The sequence below is a fragment of the Merops nubicus genome, unplaced genomic scaffold, assembly GCF_000691845.1.
Source record: "Merops nubicus isolate BGI_N331 unplaced genomic scaffold, ASM69184v1 scaffold2242, whole genome shotgun sequence".
NCBI classification, from domain to species: domain Eukaryota; kingdom Metazoa; phylum Chordata; class Aves; order Coraciiformes; family Meropidae; genus Merops; species Merops nubicus.
The window spans coordinates 22859-40838 of NW_008594048.1; the positions used below are offsets into that span (position 1 = coordinate 22859).

General features: G+C 36.3%; 1 protein-coding gene across 1 annotated transcript in view; it reads left to right on the plus strand.

Moving 5' to 3' along the window:
- Positions 1-17980, plus strand: part of SPOCK2 (sparc/osteonectin, cwcv and kazal-like domains proteoglycan (testican) 2) — a gene marked incomplete at its 5' end in the record, with an annotated part of 47965 nt that overhangs the window by 18036 nt on the left and 11949 nt on the right. The window contains one exon of the mRNA XM_008935590.1: positions 17077-17196. Within this exon, the coding sequence (XP_008933838.1) occupies positions 17077-17196 (120 nt within the window). The remainder of the gene's footprint in view (positions 1-17076; positions 17197-17980) is intronic.

Here is a 17980-nt window from a genome sequence, read left to right on the forward strand (position 1 = left end):
ATTCAGTAATTACTGCATAGTATTATTTTAAAGAAAATTATTCTCTATACTTAATGACTTTTTCAATGTAGTTACTATATCCAGTCCTACTTAAAACAATAAAACTATAAATTGGATCTTCCAGGATTGACTTTAAATTATGACAGAGGTACTCTGTGTTGTGTACAGTATGTTACAGGATTATGTTATGTTTCTTCTTCCTCATAATTACCAACTCTTATTAAGACATAAGCAGCCACAGAACTTTTTTTGTTTCTAGAACAGGAATTCAATATAAAATGAGATTAAACCAGTGGTTTTCAATACAAGTAGCTTGCACATTAAGAAATAATAGCAATCTTGGCTTTAAAAGTAGAAACATAGGTTGACAATATCCATTTATAATACAGACAGCAACAACTGAATAAAGCACTAGGTTCACTCAGATATTCAAACAATAGGCACAGTATTGGTTTCAAATTATAACTGGCAAAACAGGAGGAAGAGTGAGCTTTGTGCAATAGAGTAATGACATTTTTCGTATTAGTTGGAGAGAAAACTAGCTTTACTGACATCAGTGACAAAACTCCTGCTAAATGGAACCAGGATTTCTGTTTAATGAACTAAGAGCTATGGACAAACTCTTAAACTTGGACCTGCTACTCTACAAGTAAATTTTCTTGGTGGCATTACCTGTGTTTGAATCCAGTAACGTCTGTCTTCACACATTTGCTGTGCCTCAGCTTCACCTTGCTAAAAGGGATCTGCTGTAATCTGCAGGTCACTGAGGTGCAATATGAACGGATGGAAACAGAGGCTACGAGCCATGCAAGCCAGCAGGTGACGTGGTTCTGAGCTCACACAGGGACAGCAGAACCACATCTGGTTTTGACCGCAGTTGGTTCATGTGGGACAATCAGTGCGGTATCTTTAAAGACTTACTGGATATCCTAATCATCCATCTGACCCAACAGAATATAACAGTTTCTCAGGAGTCTGTAGTGCTGTGTTGGTCTTAATAGTGATCATTGTTGAAGGAACACCTGAGAGTGTCATTTTTACTACTCTTGTGTTAGCACTGAAATTCTGATATTGCTGGGATACATTTCTCACCATTTCTCTGTTGTTAATGTTGTGTTTTCAGAAAGACAAGTAACTTTTCAGAGCACAGCCCACAAAGGGCAGAAGAGAAACATGCATGAAATTGAAGTTCAATAACATAAAATATAACACTATCTGAATAGTAACTGACACAGAACAGAAGAGTCAGTGAAAAACTGACAAAATTTCACATGATAAAAGTTTCTTACTGCTCTTACTAGGATATCTTCAAAATCATTATCAGTAGACATTTGATTATTTCCTAAAATAATTAAATCCTGGGGTCTTTTGTTTGTTTGGTTGTTGTTGTTGTTGTTGTTTTGTCTGTGTGTTGTTTTGTTTTGGTTTTTTGTTTTAGTTTGGGGTTTTTTTTGCTTGGGTTTTTTGTTTGTCTGCTTTTTACTTTTAAAACCTCAGCTACTGATGCATTATTTTCACACTCTTTCTGACCAAGTACTGATGTCATTGACAGTTAAAAAAGTTTCATGAATTTTGCAAACAGTACAGAACAGTGATGCCATTATTAGGGATAAGAGTTGGTTCAGAGTCTCAGATGCAGTGGTGAAGAGGTTCACGGTTGATGACATTTGACAGTTCTTTTCAGCTGCAGGCAATGGTGCTGATAATCAGCACATCCAGTTAGTTCAAATACCTTTCATGCTTTATTATTATAAAGCAGAATTATAACTGAATAGATTATTGCCTGGCATCTCTAATTGTCCATACTCTTTGTCTTGAAACATCCTTAATCACCATATGGAAAAGCAGCGTACATTCTTATTGTATACATTTTGTCTAAAACACAATACATTTTTTTAAAATAATGTAATATTTCTTTAAGCAAAAAGGTTATATTTTTTATTTTCTTTCAGCGGACTGTAACTTATGAAATGTCATCTTTCATTGCAAAAAAGGTCAACAAAATTATTTAAACAACCACTACGACGTCTGTTGACCAGTGTTAGCATTTCCTTCCTCTTCAAAGGACCACGTAGTTGGTCTTGACAGTACCAAATGGGGGGGGAAATTCTGACTGTATTGAAACAAGCAAGAATTTACTACTGATTTCATATGGTGAGAATTTCTCTAAATGTCAGAAAATATCCAAGGATCTTCAACATAGCCTTATGCCATAAGACATTTCCTTAAAGGTGTTGTGGTCTTTGTTAGTAAGATTAACTTTGTTCTGTTTTGCATACAAATGGTGCTGATATGTGCCTGCTGCAAGCAGCAGCTCCCTTCAGAAAACTTGTACTTATCAAATAGCCAGGCAGACAGACTGCAGGCAAGTAGACTGCAGCTTCAGAAGAAGCATTTCCTAAAATATGTCATGATACCGAGACTGACCCCTCATGGTGTTTGGATTGGACTGCTGTTTGATTTCACAAAGCACCTCAGTTTACTAAGTGTATTAAAGATTCTCTGTAACACACTCATCTTATATGAGGTTTGCAAGCATTAAGATAACCTGATGGTTTTCTTTGGAGCCAAGTCCCTCTGAGAATGACCATTTCTTACCTGTGGTTTGTAACGATGAGCTGTACAGATAACATTGATATCTCTCAGAGCTGAGACAAGCAGTCAGAAAGTTGGGTGTCTCAGTGAAGACTTGTTTTCAGGACTGAAGAACGGTTGGCTAATGTTAAACTAGCACTGTATTTTGTATTCAGTGTACCTGTACTCTTTTGCTTCTAGTTTTATATCTAAAAGCATGATGTGAAATTTTATTTTAAAATTTCTGGATTCTTCTATTACACATGCCGTGTGTTGAGGTCACCAAGAGAGAAACCAGATTTATTTTATAGATTCATATCTGGCTATGAAATCACATATGCACAAGTGGTTGTTACCTGTCACACCAGCCAAGTGCTTATTCTGTTGTTATGGGCTTCACTGCGCATCTTCTTGTTCCTGCTCTTGGAGAATGACTGAGTGCTTGGCTAGATGAGCCCGCTCTTACTTTCTTCAATAACCCACACAGACCATGTCTTGTCAGGAGCTAAGTTTTGAGAAATGGCTTCTGGTATTTATAGGCTGTATCCTTTTTACAAAATGAAAATTATTGGAGTCATTACCTGGCTCAAGCAAGCAAGAAAGTCTAATAACTAGTGGTACAGATTTTATCATTATGCTGTTGTGTTGGTTACAGAACGCTTTCTTAACAGGGTTTGCAAATTGTGCTTCATAAGTTTACCCTTATGGAATAACAAATGGATAGTGAATAGATTTCTAAAGGATCTTGATGAAGCAGATTTTCTCTCCTTGTCCTTTCATAAAAACAAAGTCTGTATTTCCTTGAAACATGGAATCTGCAGATAGTCAGCAAAGATGAGGTTCTCAATTACTCATTTAAGTTTTGAGAGCTCAAGACATCTCTGAGCCATGGCAGGAGGAGAAGGCATACCATGTAAATATCCCTCTTTCTACAGCATCTATGAATCTCTTGGAGACAAGACATGAGGCTTAATAGAGTTTGATCTGACCATAAGCAGCCGTTCTTATGCAAGGCTCTGGGGCGACTGAATTGTCATTCTCAGTGATACGATGTTACTGCTGTCCTGCCTTTGCCATGTTCAGAATTTTCTTTTGTCTCCTTTTTCTGTCTAGTAAGCTTGTTCTCCCTACAAAGGATGCTAGTGGAGTACATTCACTTGCAGTTTTACAGTCTTTTCCTTAGTTTTCTTCTTTTTGCACGTTTTCTGATTGAAGCCTGATTTTCCTTTCCAATGGGCTCAAATTGCAATAATATGACTGTAATTCTTGTTCAGCTACTGTGGTGTTCCCAAGGAGCACTATGTGTTTCAGAGATGCTGTAGGATGTGTAAAGGTATCAGAAGAATGCACTGAGCTATTTGGAGACTAAACATTCATCTTAACAAAAGAGATGCCATCAGTCCTTCTGGAGAAAATGTACAGATTTCTGAAATCTTAAGTGGCAGTGTTATAACTGTGGATTTCTTCAATGTTGTATTTGGTGTTACTGCAAGTGACAAAAGCCGCAAAGTCTTTGATAGCCTTGTACGTTAACTTCACTGACTGCTTTGATTTTGTTAAACCTATAGGGGGGCGTCTTCTGTTGCAAATTGTTTACTTTGTGTCTGTGGTGTCTCAGGTGACAATTCTTTATCACTGTGCTTAAGAAGCAGTCTTCTAAAGAGTTAGGAGAGTTACTCAGTGCAGCTGGTCAAATGTCAAATGTCTTCCTTTTCTTCCCATCTAGTCTTTGTTCATTTTAAATGGAAAGGCCATACAAATGAAGAACTTCCTATCTTGATGCTCAGTGACAAGATGCATTAAAGCAGAAAAACATAGTTGAAGCTTTCCAGAAAACGCATGCCCTCGCTAGGTTCAGAGGGACACCTGTGTTGTGTCTACATGCATGGACTGTAATGGGAAAACAGCAGCCCTGGGGTTAGAATCAGTCTGCTGAGATGAAACCTGTATTACCTCAGTACATCATGTTGAAAAAGCTGTTTGGATGAAAAAAGGAAAGCTTTCTTGGAAACTTTTCCTTTTTTCACTAATTTTGTCTTAACAATTTTATTTTGAAAGAAGGGTGCCAACCTCTGGAATTCTCATGCTCTCTTCTCCTTTAAAAAGTTGAAAGCTTACTAAGGGTAAGCTTACATGTATTTATTTGATAACTGCTTTATGATGGAGCAGTTTATTAGGATACTCAGTCCATCTTCAACATTGCAATTCAGTATCTCCCCCAAAGAAAGGATGCATTTATTTTCTGAATGTTGTCATGCCTTATGTAAATTAATGGACTTACTCTAGAGCTATTTTTTTCATATGCTGGACATGACATGATCTCTATTTCTCAGCTGCAAACTTGTGTTGAAGGAATGTGGGAGAGCACATTTGGTATATTTACATTATTTGACAGGGCTGCTTAATGGTTTGCTTCTTGGCTCTTGTCCTTGGTAATCCACACTACTAGTTCACTTGCAGAATCTGATGAGGTAAAATAGCAGTTCTCCTTTCAAATGTGATTCTGGGAATAGTTTCCTTTATGAACTTCTTTCTGCAGACTGCATAAATGAAAAAGCAGCAGATTTATAGCCCTTTAAAAGTTTCCCAGTGGTATCCTTTCAGACACTGTACCTTCTAGCACACACCCACATACCATACCAGTGCATACTTCTCCTATCCTTCTTACTTATAAAACAGCACTTTAAACAAATTTGCACTTCCTCTTCAAAAATAATAACTGTAATTGAGTGGGGTTACTGTTGGTAATGCAGGACTTTGGGATTTAAAAGTTGTATAGGAATAGCACTTTATAAATTACCAACGCTAAAAAAAATGCCTATCTCTATGAATACTCATATACATATAAAAAAATGTCTAATCTAGATCAGACATTCATGAACAATCCTTTTGGTGTTCAGTGCATTGCCTAGCAAAACATAATTCCACTTTGGTAACGTATTTTATGTATGCACATTTAAACATTTCAGATAGTTGTATCCTAATCATGTAATTTTAAAATCATTACTTTTCTGATTTCCCCTTCAACTTTTGATTAGTGAATTTGTGTGGAGACAGAGCTGCAGATTCCATCTACTTAACTGGAGTTTTGATTTCAATAAGGTGGTGGTACAGTGTAGCAGTGTTTGCACCTCAGTGTGTGTGATTCCTGTGCCAGGGGAGTGGATCGTGATGTTATAGTGCTAATTTAATGGCTTGACTGCCATAGTTTTCTTCAGTAGGAGCAAAAGAGCTTGCCTGCCTAGGAAACTGTAGGAAACACAAAAAGGCTTACCTAAATTGCAATCCTTACTGAGAGGTCTACAGGCAGCTTTGCTCTTTAATACATGATTTTAAGTGATTAAGGGCAATGTTAGTGATTAAGCATTCAAGAAGGACACACAAGTCAATGGTTAGGGTAAGTAAGTAAGTAAGTTAGGGTAAGTGGTTTAAGTCACAATCTAAATGCAAAAAGAAGAAAATTGTTGCAGTACCATCCTTAAATCTGTCAGACTTCAGTGGGACCCAATGTGATCTAAAATTCCTTTATGCCAGATACTTGCAAAACAGAGTTTGGTTAATTTCTGTTATTGAATTTTTCTTCAGTCCAGTGTTCAATTCTGCTGTCCTCTGAAAGAGAAAAGGTGCAAATACGTAGCCAGTCCTAACAAGGCACAGTGGTAATTTTCTCTCACAACAGAAAGATCCATCAATCCCTTTCAGGTTCTGTGTGCAGGATTACCTGGTGTGGTAATTCTTTCGAAGCCTCTTATCAGCACAGAACATTTATGATTTCAGAAAATATCTAATTAGAAATATTGAAATAATATGTATTTTTAAGTTTTCTTTCTTTATAAAGAACATTGTTCAGGGAACATGGTTCACTCTTTATATCCTTGTCTACTGTGTTTCAAGAGGTTTTGCATCAAATGCATAGAAGTCTTTTCTGGACCCTGTCGATCTTGTCCTTGGAAGGAAATGTCCTGACTTTGTACCAGAGCTATGTAGTGCTTTCAGGAATCCTTGAAAGTGAATTTGGAAAACTACCTCCTCCCTGGCTGGAAAACTTTCACTAGTAAGAAAACTCCTGTTCTGTCCCTATTTGGTACTTTCCATATCTTCTGCTATGTGAAAGACTGGATTCAACTGAATATATAAAAATAATTTGGAAATGAAAATATCTTGGAATATAGCATGTTACAGTGAAGCTTCTTGCTATCTTTTTTTTTTCCTGACTATCTAGCCTCATAAGTATGCCATTTACAGATTGATAATATAATTTTCATCCTCAGAAATTAATAGTTCAAAATAATAGGGCACAATGAGAAATTATAACCAACACTAAAGATTAGCAGCAGTTAGCAAAGGAAGCCAGATGTATTGACTGTCCTCCAGAAAATAAATTAACAAACTCCACATAGGCCTGTGATATTTCTGACAGATTAAAGAATTACTGTTGTCATATTTAATTTCAATGCTTTATTAAGTTTACTTATTTTAAGTTGAAAATAGTATCTTAGCATATAAATTCTATACATTGTGGTTAGGACTATTTTTTCTTCACTCAGAAATGGTCATTGTTTTAAATGTGAAGTCTTTAAAACTGTGATAACAGAGAAAGATCATATTTATTTTACAAATATTAATTTAATCAAAGTAATTTTAAATTTTATGAAACATTAATCATGAGCAGGGTGTCTGTATGGAACATTAATTGGAGGCAGTAAAAATAAACAGCTGCAGTTCCCTGATATTTTAACTGCAGCATTTATATTAATTATCTTGTAACTTAGACTAACTGAAGTAGAAAATTTGTTATATTTAGTTAAATAGTAAGGAAATCAGAATGCTTTTATTTGTTAATTTCAAGCTATTTTCCTTAAATCGTTGGTCCTAGAGGTAACAGATGGCTAATAAAATTCATGAGCTTATAAAAACAGAAATATACATTTGAAGTTTTTCAATATACAGCCTTTTTTTTAAAAAAAAAAAGGTTCTCATTATACATGTGGGCCTGTTGAAAGATGACTGTAATTACTGTCCCATCCTCTAATTACAAGTGTGAAGGGCTTTTTGTCCTTCTGCCAAACTCACTGGTTTTTGTGGCTGCATTTCTTTTTGCCATATGTTATTCTTCCCATTTGTGACAGAGGTAAGACAGAGCAAGAAACGCTGCTGTGTATCGCAGGGATTGCAATGCTATTTGCATACAGTGTTCTGCCTGGTCTTCTTAGATGTTTAGAGTTAGCTAAATGGGGACTAGCCCCTAGTCTGGAGCTCAGAATTTTCAGTTCAAGCAATGAGCTCCTCAGGGCTAAAGTCATAAACCTGTGCAGAATGCCAGGCTTGCAGAGTCCTGACACTGAGGAGGTACACTTTCTGTAATGGTCCAATTAACTTTAATAGATGCTGTCTTTAAAGTCAGCACTGGATTCTAATGGCAGTATTAGGGTTACCATTATTTTACACAGGGCTCTCTGGAAAAGAAGTACATTTCAATGCCCATACTGGCTGTGCAGGTAATCAGCACACCTCAGCTGCATTAAGATTTACTGTGCAGCTGTACAGCAGTACATGAATGGCAAGTAACACACTGAAGGTGCATTGGGCCACACAAACATGAGCTGTGGACTGCTCTAAATAATCCTTCCCACAGCTGAGTCGGCATCGCTGCTGTGTCCAGGTGTCTAGATGTCTAGCAGTCCTGCACAAATGGGTGTCCTCAGGATACAGCATGAGAAAATGCTCTTGTATTTTTCAGAGAAGACAGTGTGGAGTTACAAAATGGTAGATGGTAGTATACTGTTCTTTTTAAAGAGGGGTAGTCTCTCATATAGTGAGGGACCTTCATGTGAATGGCAGGATGATCACAGGATATGAATGACTGGACACTGCCCTGAACCACCTGAGGCAATTAATTAGACACGCTTTTAGCAGAGAGTAAGGCTGAATGACTTCTGGAGCTCCCTTCCAACATAAATTATTCTGTAATTCTGTGATCATATACAGTGATTCTAATGCATAGAAGAAGTTGGGATAATAACGAGTCTTATTTTAGCACACACTGATGGTTATGTCACCCATTGCACACACAGCAATGTCTAGTTTGCTCTAAGACATGGGTGATGTGTACACTGTTCTTCAAATTGTTCATATGCTCTCTGTATATTTGTTTTGTGGTTATTTTATTGCATACCTGAACTTGTTAATATAGTTCTGTGTGATGGTGTGAGATTGCATGTGCTGAGGAAGAATTTCTGCAGTTCTGGTGTCACGGGGTGTATGTCTTGAAAGACATAATAGAGTGGTGTGGCAAGAACAACCCCATGATGTGTCAGTGGAATACCACATTGTGTCTTGGAAGTGTGCCTTCTGGCAGGGCAAGGTACTTCATTTCTCACTCTGAAACAAAGCCTTAATCCCTCTCCTACAACTGAATCCCACTGGTGATGCAGTCAGTAAATCATAGTTTTTGGGCTAACTGGCCATTAGCTGATTTGGGAATGGAAGTGCCATGTTATGTGTTATGGCATGTTGTGTTATATAAAGACTTCAGGAATATTCTGACTGCAGGGCACAGAATATGTGCCACAGAAGAAGACAGATCAATGAGTGAGCTCTACACTTTTAATTAATGTTACACTGTGCTAATAATTTCTTTAGTTTAATAGAGTTTCCTTCACAATTGTCAGGCCTTTTGCTCTTAGAATTGACTATTCAACTGAGGTCTGCTGCTAAAGAAGTAGGTAAAAGTATCTCTTAAAAAGTAAACAGAAACATAGGTTCTATCTACAGCCATCTGGTCTCGTGTGTTATTGTGAACGATGCTCTGTAGTGTGGAGTCTCTTCATTGCGGTTTTGGTTTTTTTCCAAAATCATTTTTTGACCCTTAACTTACCAAAGCTACTCCTTATAACAACAGTATTTCAGTGTGCTTATTATGTAAATATGGTCATGAATTGCACTTGTTAAACTCCAGAAATTTTATATATATATATGTCTGGATGTTTATATTAGAAGTGTACACTTAACTTATTTTCTGTTAGGTCAGAACGCTAAGGCTGGTTTAAATATGTTAGGGAGTTTAATCCATTATCCTAGTCCCAAAATATGTTCTGTGTGTTTTGATAGCTTTCAGTAGCACTATTTTTACTTCATCAAATAGCTTGACTTGAAAGGCACTGAAAGAACACATACTGATTAGCATTTTCAAATATTCTACTTTCAATCAGTAAATTATATTCAAATGTCAACACAAATTGTAACATTTACCATATGTTAAAACAAAGTGAGCAGTTGGTTATACCTAATATTTAAATATTATTTATTATAAAGATACTCCTGTTAGTTTTCAGATCCCTTCATTTTTTGCATAGCTATATACGTTGGTTTTAAAAGTCAGTCAGTTTTTATTATTCAGATGCCAGTACCCTTTGAGCTAGTGGCTTCATTTTACCCCATGCTAATTCTCTTAGTGGTTACTAGAATTGATTATAATAGCACAAATGCCATGCATTGGCATTAGACAAAACTAGAAGTACTTCTTGGCAGGTTCCTGAGTGGATTCATGTGATTTAATATGCATTTTTTGATTACTCTCTAACCTTCTGCAACCTTTACTGTCTGTCTTTCTCCATTAAAGATTCATCTCCTAGTCTATTGGGTGAAATAATAGTCTGAATAGATCTGAATTACCTCATCTTGATCTATTTTAAATCAGTGCAGACCAATGCGTACAATAATTTCAGCAGCATGTATCTGTAGAAGCTGATGACCAGAATGAAAAGTCTCTAACGTGTTCTAGGATGCATCAACCTATTAATTAATATATTTTTTCATCACATAGCATGACCCTGAGCACTCACGTTTCAATGGCAAATAGTGTTCCAGTGAATGGTGTTCGTTAGGCTGATCCTCTCTGTTACAGCATATAAGGTTCATTCAAATAAATCTGTGTGACTTAAGGTGTAGTGCTGAGGCAAGTACTGTGCTGAGACAAGGTACAGATGAGAAACAAAGCCCAATCTAAACATTTTCAGTAGATACACCTGAACTTTTGTGACATAAAGACTTTACTTAAGCATAACTCAGGGTTATGTTGTGCAGCCCAGCTCCTCTGAAAAACAAATTGGTTTTGTATCTATGAATATTCAATATTCAGCTGAATATTGTTTTCTGCTTCTTAAGGATCCCTGAAAGCTAGTTTTTTGATTCAGGTCTTACATCTGTTCTGTGTTCATTTGAATGTTCTTGGAAAGCTTAGAAAAATTGTTGGTAAATTTCGGTGTGAATGGGAAATAAATGGTTCAATTTACTATTTTAAAGATTATTTTACTACTTCTTTTTGCATGTCTAAAGAAAAAAAAATCTGAAGTGTAGTACATGCTTTTAGGAAAAGTTTTTATATAGTTGAAGTTACTTGACGTTCAAAGTCATGTCCTTAACATGTGGAAGATCTTAGAAAGGATTTAGTGATTTTAATAACCCAGTTGATAAGAATCTTCAGTTTGTCTGTGTAAATCTGGCTGACTCGATACATGGAACATTAAGTGGGAGTCCTCCTCTGGTCTGAGGCCCTCAGTTTACTCAGAATGCACAAATACTGCCTTAGTCATTTTGGCCATAGTATAAAAATACAAATTTATTGTGAAACAAAAGAGAAGGGAAAATTCCATATTATATAAATTATATTAAGAAGCAATACAGAATTTGTATACTGATTTGGTACAAAAATGCTCAAAGAGCTGATAATAAGTAAAGCTAGTGTCAAAGCACCACCATTCTTTGGCTGACCTAACAAATTCTGTTATTTTCTGGCCATTTTAGTCATACTTGTCCATGGGCACCGATACACGTGGCAAAAATCAATGCACTTTTTAGCATTACTTCTATATATGCAGCATTCTTTTTTTTTTTTTTTTTCTGGACTGAAAGTTTGAGCAGTTAGTGTATGTTTCATGGGGGCAGAAGTATCTCTTGTTACCAAAAAATTGCCTGTCCATAGTCACTCAGGTACAATGAAGACGTTGCTGGCTGTCCTCTGAGTATGTCCTCTAAGTAACTTCTGATCAACTTTGCTTGTTTTATGCTTCTTAAATAAGGCAGGAATATATTTATCACATATTCTTTTGGTGTTGAATTGGCAATTTAGTAGTCTGAGCTTTGTTTTCTTTTATCATCTTTCTTTTGTGCTATGAAAGTTGAATGCTTCCAACTTCTTAAAGTTTAAGCAGAGAACATTTTAATAATTTTCAAATGATTTCATACATGAATTGTATTACCTATGGTTCACCAAAATTGTCAGATGTTTATAGAGTAAATAATCTTACCCTAGACTGATGCACAATGTAACACCATCGTGCTGTGATCAGTCTACCCCTGTACAAGCCCAATTTGAGGTACTGCTGGAAGAAGGAGGAAAGTAGGGTAGCAGACTGCAGCGGGGGCAGGATCCTAGCCCAAACAGACCTTCCCATAGCTTCTCTGGAGGCATCTCTGCTGCTCCCATCGACGAGATAGGGCAGTGAACCAGGAGTGCCAGTGACAACTCCTGTCCTGAAACAGTAATATGTGTGAACCTGAGAGAGGGGCAGGAACGAGAAGAGAAAGGTGCTACATCCTGTTCCACACCTACTTCATACAGGGGCTGCATGTTCTCCAGGCACACTGGCCTCTTCCTTTTTCCAGGGCAGGAAACACAGGAAATTGAGTGGACAAGCAGAAAGCACAGGATTTTATCTATTTATTTATTTATTTTTTAAGAAGGGAGAGAAAAAGAAACTAGAGTTTATCCAAAAAAATCTCAAACCAGTGAATTCTCCCCACTGCTCATTTAAACTTCCCTTAACATTAAAGCTGGCAGGCCCATCACCACCTCCCAAAAGTTCTTGTGCTAATTCCTACACTTACTTTCCCCTGATTTTTTGTATTTATCACAAAAAATATTTTCTTTCGGAAAAGACGATTTTTTAAAAATTGGATTTTTTGCAAGATGTGTATTGAGATGGCTCCGTTCAGCAGATTGAGGGAGAAACATAGAAAATTTTAGGCCATATTTATTATCCAATAGTCTATCTGAAGTTTGCACCACACATATAAGTCCTAAAGACAAAATCTCCCCCTCAAATGTACCTAAGGTACTCACCCTGTAAACCAGAAATTATGCTGGTTTTGTAGCTTGAGAATGGCGGCTCAGTATGCCACTTATACTTGTTATGAGGTGGTGAGCAGTCTGATCAAATTGATGCAAATAAAAATTACATTAATGTTCGAAACAACATTAAAAAAAGCAGCATTTATGATGTATCAGGTTATGGTAGCCCCTATTCTTATGAGTAAGTTTGAACCATAGTTCTAAAGCACGATTGTACAAAAAGCTGTTAAAGAATAACACTGATATTGAGTTGTCCTACACTTTGCTTTTAGCTATTCATGCATACCATATAAAAAAGGCTTTGATGGAAATCTGTTAGATCTGGCTTCTGTCATGTAACATTAGTCATATTGTTTTGCAAATTGCTGTGCATATATGCGACAGCTGTAGAGCAGCTTCCAGATTATTTTCCTAATGTTAAGAAGTTGACTTTCAGGATGCTGCATGAATTGCCACTTATATAAAATACATTGTAAGCACTGTTATGTGTGAAAAAAGAGGTGTATGTGGTTCTTCTGTCAAATTTTGGCACACATGTCTGTTTTGTGGTAGAACCAAACTGGGTTTTTTACTACCTATTTTACCTTGTGTCACTGTCAAAATATTCAGTCTTTTCCTTTGAGGAAATTATCTGTCAAGCCACTAGTTCTCTGCTTCTCTGTGTTACTGGGTAGGGTAATGAGTGCAGCTTTCCTGTCTCTGTCATGGCTTAAGTAGTCCAAGCTCCTTGTGCCAAATAACTTAGAAAATGGGAGGTCTTGTCCCAGAGGTGCTCCAATGCTAATCTGTAGTATAGAAATAGCTAAACTACTTGAGGATCTATTTACCACTGCCAATACTGTATGTTCTTACATACTTATGTAATTCTGCTTCCTGCTTTGCCATTTTCCATGGTAAAATATCATGTTCTAATAAGGTTTCTTTTATAGATATTTTAATTTTCCTGTCAGGATAGTTCTGGCTTTTTTTTCCCAAGTGATCACAATGTAAAAAATTGGAATGGTTTTCATCAGATTGTTGTGAGTTTCTGAAATGCTCCAAACAATTTAATGTAGCAATATTTAAAGAGAACTATATGCAAGAGTAACCATGGAAGTGAATGAAGACTGACATCTGGTGATAGGGAATTAACCTTAATACCTTCTTAGGTTTGGTTGGTTTTTTTTTTCAGTATTATTATTATGCTATTTTAATGTTCACATAGCTAGATCTTGAAAAGCATTTTGGAAAATAGGAAGCATAGTGAAATCTGAAACTTAAATTTCTCAATGGAAAATTCCAAAATCGAGAAAGAAAAAAAGAAGTGGTAGTGGAGTAGGAGCCAGAAAAAAAAAAAATAATCAGGGTATTTTATTCTCCAGCAGTCAAAATTAAATTGCATCAATAGTTATTTAACCAACTCAAAATTTTAACATACTTTAGGTATCCTGTGGAAAATAAATGATTGACGCAAAGTTTCATGGCAAGAATTCTAATTTGATGGCTGCTTCTACCATTTAAATCTTTTTCAGAGATGCTTGTAAATGAACTAATTGTTCTTTGGTAAAAAACTGTGATACTCAAATATTGTAATATGAGATATTGTTATAAAACCATGCTTTAAATCCTTGCTGAGAACACAGTTTGTCCATGTAAATTATTAAGTGTGTGGATTAGTGTAGTTCTGCTGCATCTCTCGTGTATTTTTCATATATAGGAGACATCAACTTTTCCTTGACATATTAGAAATGTCATGAACCAAAAATTCACTGTGCATTTAAATTAGTAATACAGCAAATGTAATTACCTGCTATATTTGAGAGCTGACTCCAATACTTGAGTGGCTTTGGGGTGTAAAATAGGCAAATGAGAGTTTTAATCTGTTTTGCATTATCTTGATTTTTTGAGTGAGATCTATTCCCATGATAAAGTTATCAAAATCAATAAATGAACAAAAAAATATTACCGTTTTCTCATTCTTTGTTTTGAGATTAAAACCATAATTCAAATTGTCAAGAAAAGTTTGGGAAAAGACTTACAAGAAGTTGAAGTTGGAACAACGGCTCTCATCTGAATCTGATGCAGGATGTGTCTAGTGCTCAAAATGTGCTATGTGTACCTTCCATTTTGAAAGGAATGCAATTCACAGGAGCACAGAAAATGTCATTTTATGTCATTGTCAATGGCAGTGGCTAGTAACAGATGCTGAAACAGCAAGCTCTATTTTATTCTTACCTTTTCTTAGTGCTTTGTTTTTATACCTTAATGAGTTTAGGAGATAATTAACTTCAGCGTAACAATTTGGCTGCTTCTGCAGAAAGGAGGAACTCATACATTCCCTCTGTCCTGCAGCTGCTGGCTGCATATTTCTGTTAATGATATTCAAGCTGAACTTGTAGCTGGCACTTCCTCATGCTTTCATATATATAAATATGTATATAAATATATACATGCACACACAACTATATGGATATATGTATGCATGTTTGTGCCTGTAAGTGAGCTTATATGCTGGCTCTGAGCAGGTCACCTCAGCATCAGAGGTTATTCAGAGCCACAGTGCACATAGAGAAGTTAGAATGAAAATAGCCAGGTCAGTGCACTACAGTGATGTATCTATGTTACATTTGGGACCTGTGGTGGTATTACATGTTATTGTGCAGTGTAGATGAATTAGACTGCAGATCAGGTACCCCTAATGAATTCTATTGTACCTTCTTATTGGATGGGAAGTTAAAGAGAAGCAGGTTGTCTCAAGTTAATATCTGATTTTTTTATGCTGACCTGTCAGCTGGTGCAAGGATTGGTAAAGGAAGGTGTCATTGTAGCAAACGTTTGAATTATGATCTATAGTCTTGGCTCAGTGGACCATTTTCATCTCGTTGATTGAATATGACATACATGCCCACATATAATTAATTTTTTCCCCTCTGTTCCCTATCGAATTTTACAAAAAAATTGCTCCATTACAGAAGAGAAAAACACAAGGTTTGTTTTTTTTTTTTTTAAATATCAATTCATAATATATGCAAATATGTATGTATAGATTGGACTTTAAGTCTTTCATGGAGAGGATCAAAGTCTCAAGAGAGACTTCAGCAACGAACGAAGAAATGCTTCAGTGTCTGGTGTTACACAAGCACTGATAGTTATTGACACATTAACCTTTCAATCTCAGTCTAAAATACGAGCAGATGTTTCACAGTGTTGCTCAGTTTAATAGAGTGTGTGGCAGGCTAATTCACCAAATATCATGGATTGCTACATAACAAAGGAAAAGTAAGATGAACTGGAGATTTATTTTCAAGTGTCATTTTGAACCTCTGCTAAATTTGGTGTGAGCTCTTGAGACTGTAGCTTAGTCAGTTACTGAGAAACCTGGAAAAGGATCCTGATTTGAAAGTGATAGTTGTTGACAAGGGCAGGGGAAGGTCTTTTGTTACCTAGGGAAGCATGTATCCAGTGCTTTTCCTGCTTTTGTCATCTTCCAGATCCTATTATTTTTCTTTTCTCCTAACTTTTCTCAAACACATGAATTGGGAGAACAGATTTCTGGAAGGGATATCTGCTTTCTCCAGACACAGCTTTTGTTTGTGTTCTTCAGCAGCGTAATAGTGAAGGTGAATAGGTCTTCTCACTACATCTCATTTTGCTTCTGCTGCTGACCTCAGTACTACCCACCAGTACTGTACAACACTTCAGCCAGTCTGCTAGTTGCCTGCTGCTCTTGCTGTCACAAGTGCTCTCTTTGGTCTTTCGTGCTTTTTCTGCTTTTACTGTTTCTGATCAAAGAAGCCTTCCTTTCCTTCACCAAGCAGCTGTGGGGATGCCTGTTTACAGTTAGGTTCTCGCATATATTGGCTTGTAAAATATGCATTCAATCAAATAAGCTTTCAGTACACTCTAGAAGCACTTTCTCTGTAAACCCTATTTCCTTTTTCCACACTTCAGCATAGGAAAGCAAGTCGGCTTTTCCTGCATTATATACCTAAATCATATCTCTGACCTGTTCTGATAGGGCTTTTGACACTATTGCCTCAATGAACACAGAAATAAAACTCCAAAAGATTGTCAAGGGTGTCTCTGCCATACATCTTCACCTATGAAAAGATGTGGAAATATCTATGCTAGTAGTGTTTAGAGAAGTTTGCAAAGGATATTTTTAATTTATGTATATAATTTGATAATTTCATAATCAGGCGTTTATTTCTGGGACCTCAGCTGGGTTTTGAAGGCATGCCTAAGTAATGGAACTCATCTTTGCGAATTAAAGAAAGATAAGGAACATATATGTTTATATTACTTCATGTGTTTTACTTTTAACATCACGTTAAAATTTCTGTTTAGCACCCGGGAAAAAACATTAAACAGCTCTGCATTTTGTTTTTCAGTGTGCAGTGACCTGGAATTCAGGGAGGTTGCAAACAGATTGAGAGACTGGTTTAAGGCACTTCATGAAAGTGGAATTCAGAATAAGAAGACAAGGATTGTTCAAAGGCCTGAAAGAACCAGTAAGAGACTTCTGCTTGTCTTATTTGATGTTCCCTGATACTTTTCTGTACTTTTGTATTTCCATGTGCTTTAAATTGGAATGTGTAGGAAACAATACCTTTGTGATTAGGTTTCACCTAAACCCTTTCCCCCAGGCTGTCTTTTATTCTTGTCATAGTATCCTTTCCTCAGGGAAGAACCATTCTGTTTTTAAAAAAGCCATTTGTGACATCCTTTCTGATTGTCTGCATTTAGGACTTTTTGTATTTCAGTCTCTCTAGTGGCACTTGGGCCAGGATTTATTAAAAGGTTTGGACACAGTCCTTCTGATCAAGTTAGATACAGTGCAAATTTATAGTGCCTTGCTCATGCTTTTCAGGGATGCTCCAGCTATTAAATAGTCTACACTGATCTGTACAATCATTAATATTATTTGTAAACAAAACAAGCAGTATTGTTTAAGTTGTTCTGCTAGAGCCATCAATATGCTGATAAGAAGTACGAAATGCAAGATGTCCACATTGTTGTGTTTTTATGAGTTACATAACTTTAACTGACACATTTTTTCCAAAGCTGGATCTTATTAGTAATGCAGCCTAGAATATTTCAAAGTAATTAATAGGTGTTTATTTCCGAAATCCCTTTTGTATCCATATATTTTCAGATTATATTTAAGATATCTAGAAGTATCAATACTATAAATGCTATATAAACACTTAAATTTTGTGCCCAGGCCATTTATGGTCTAAACAGGTGACACAAGGGGGAAAAGGATACTTCTGATTTTCTTTAACTTTCAGCAGG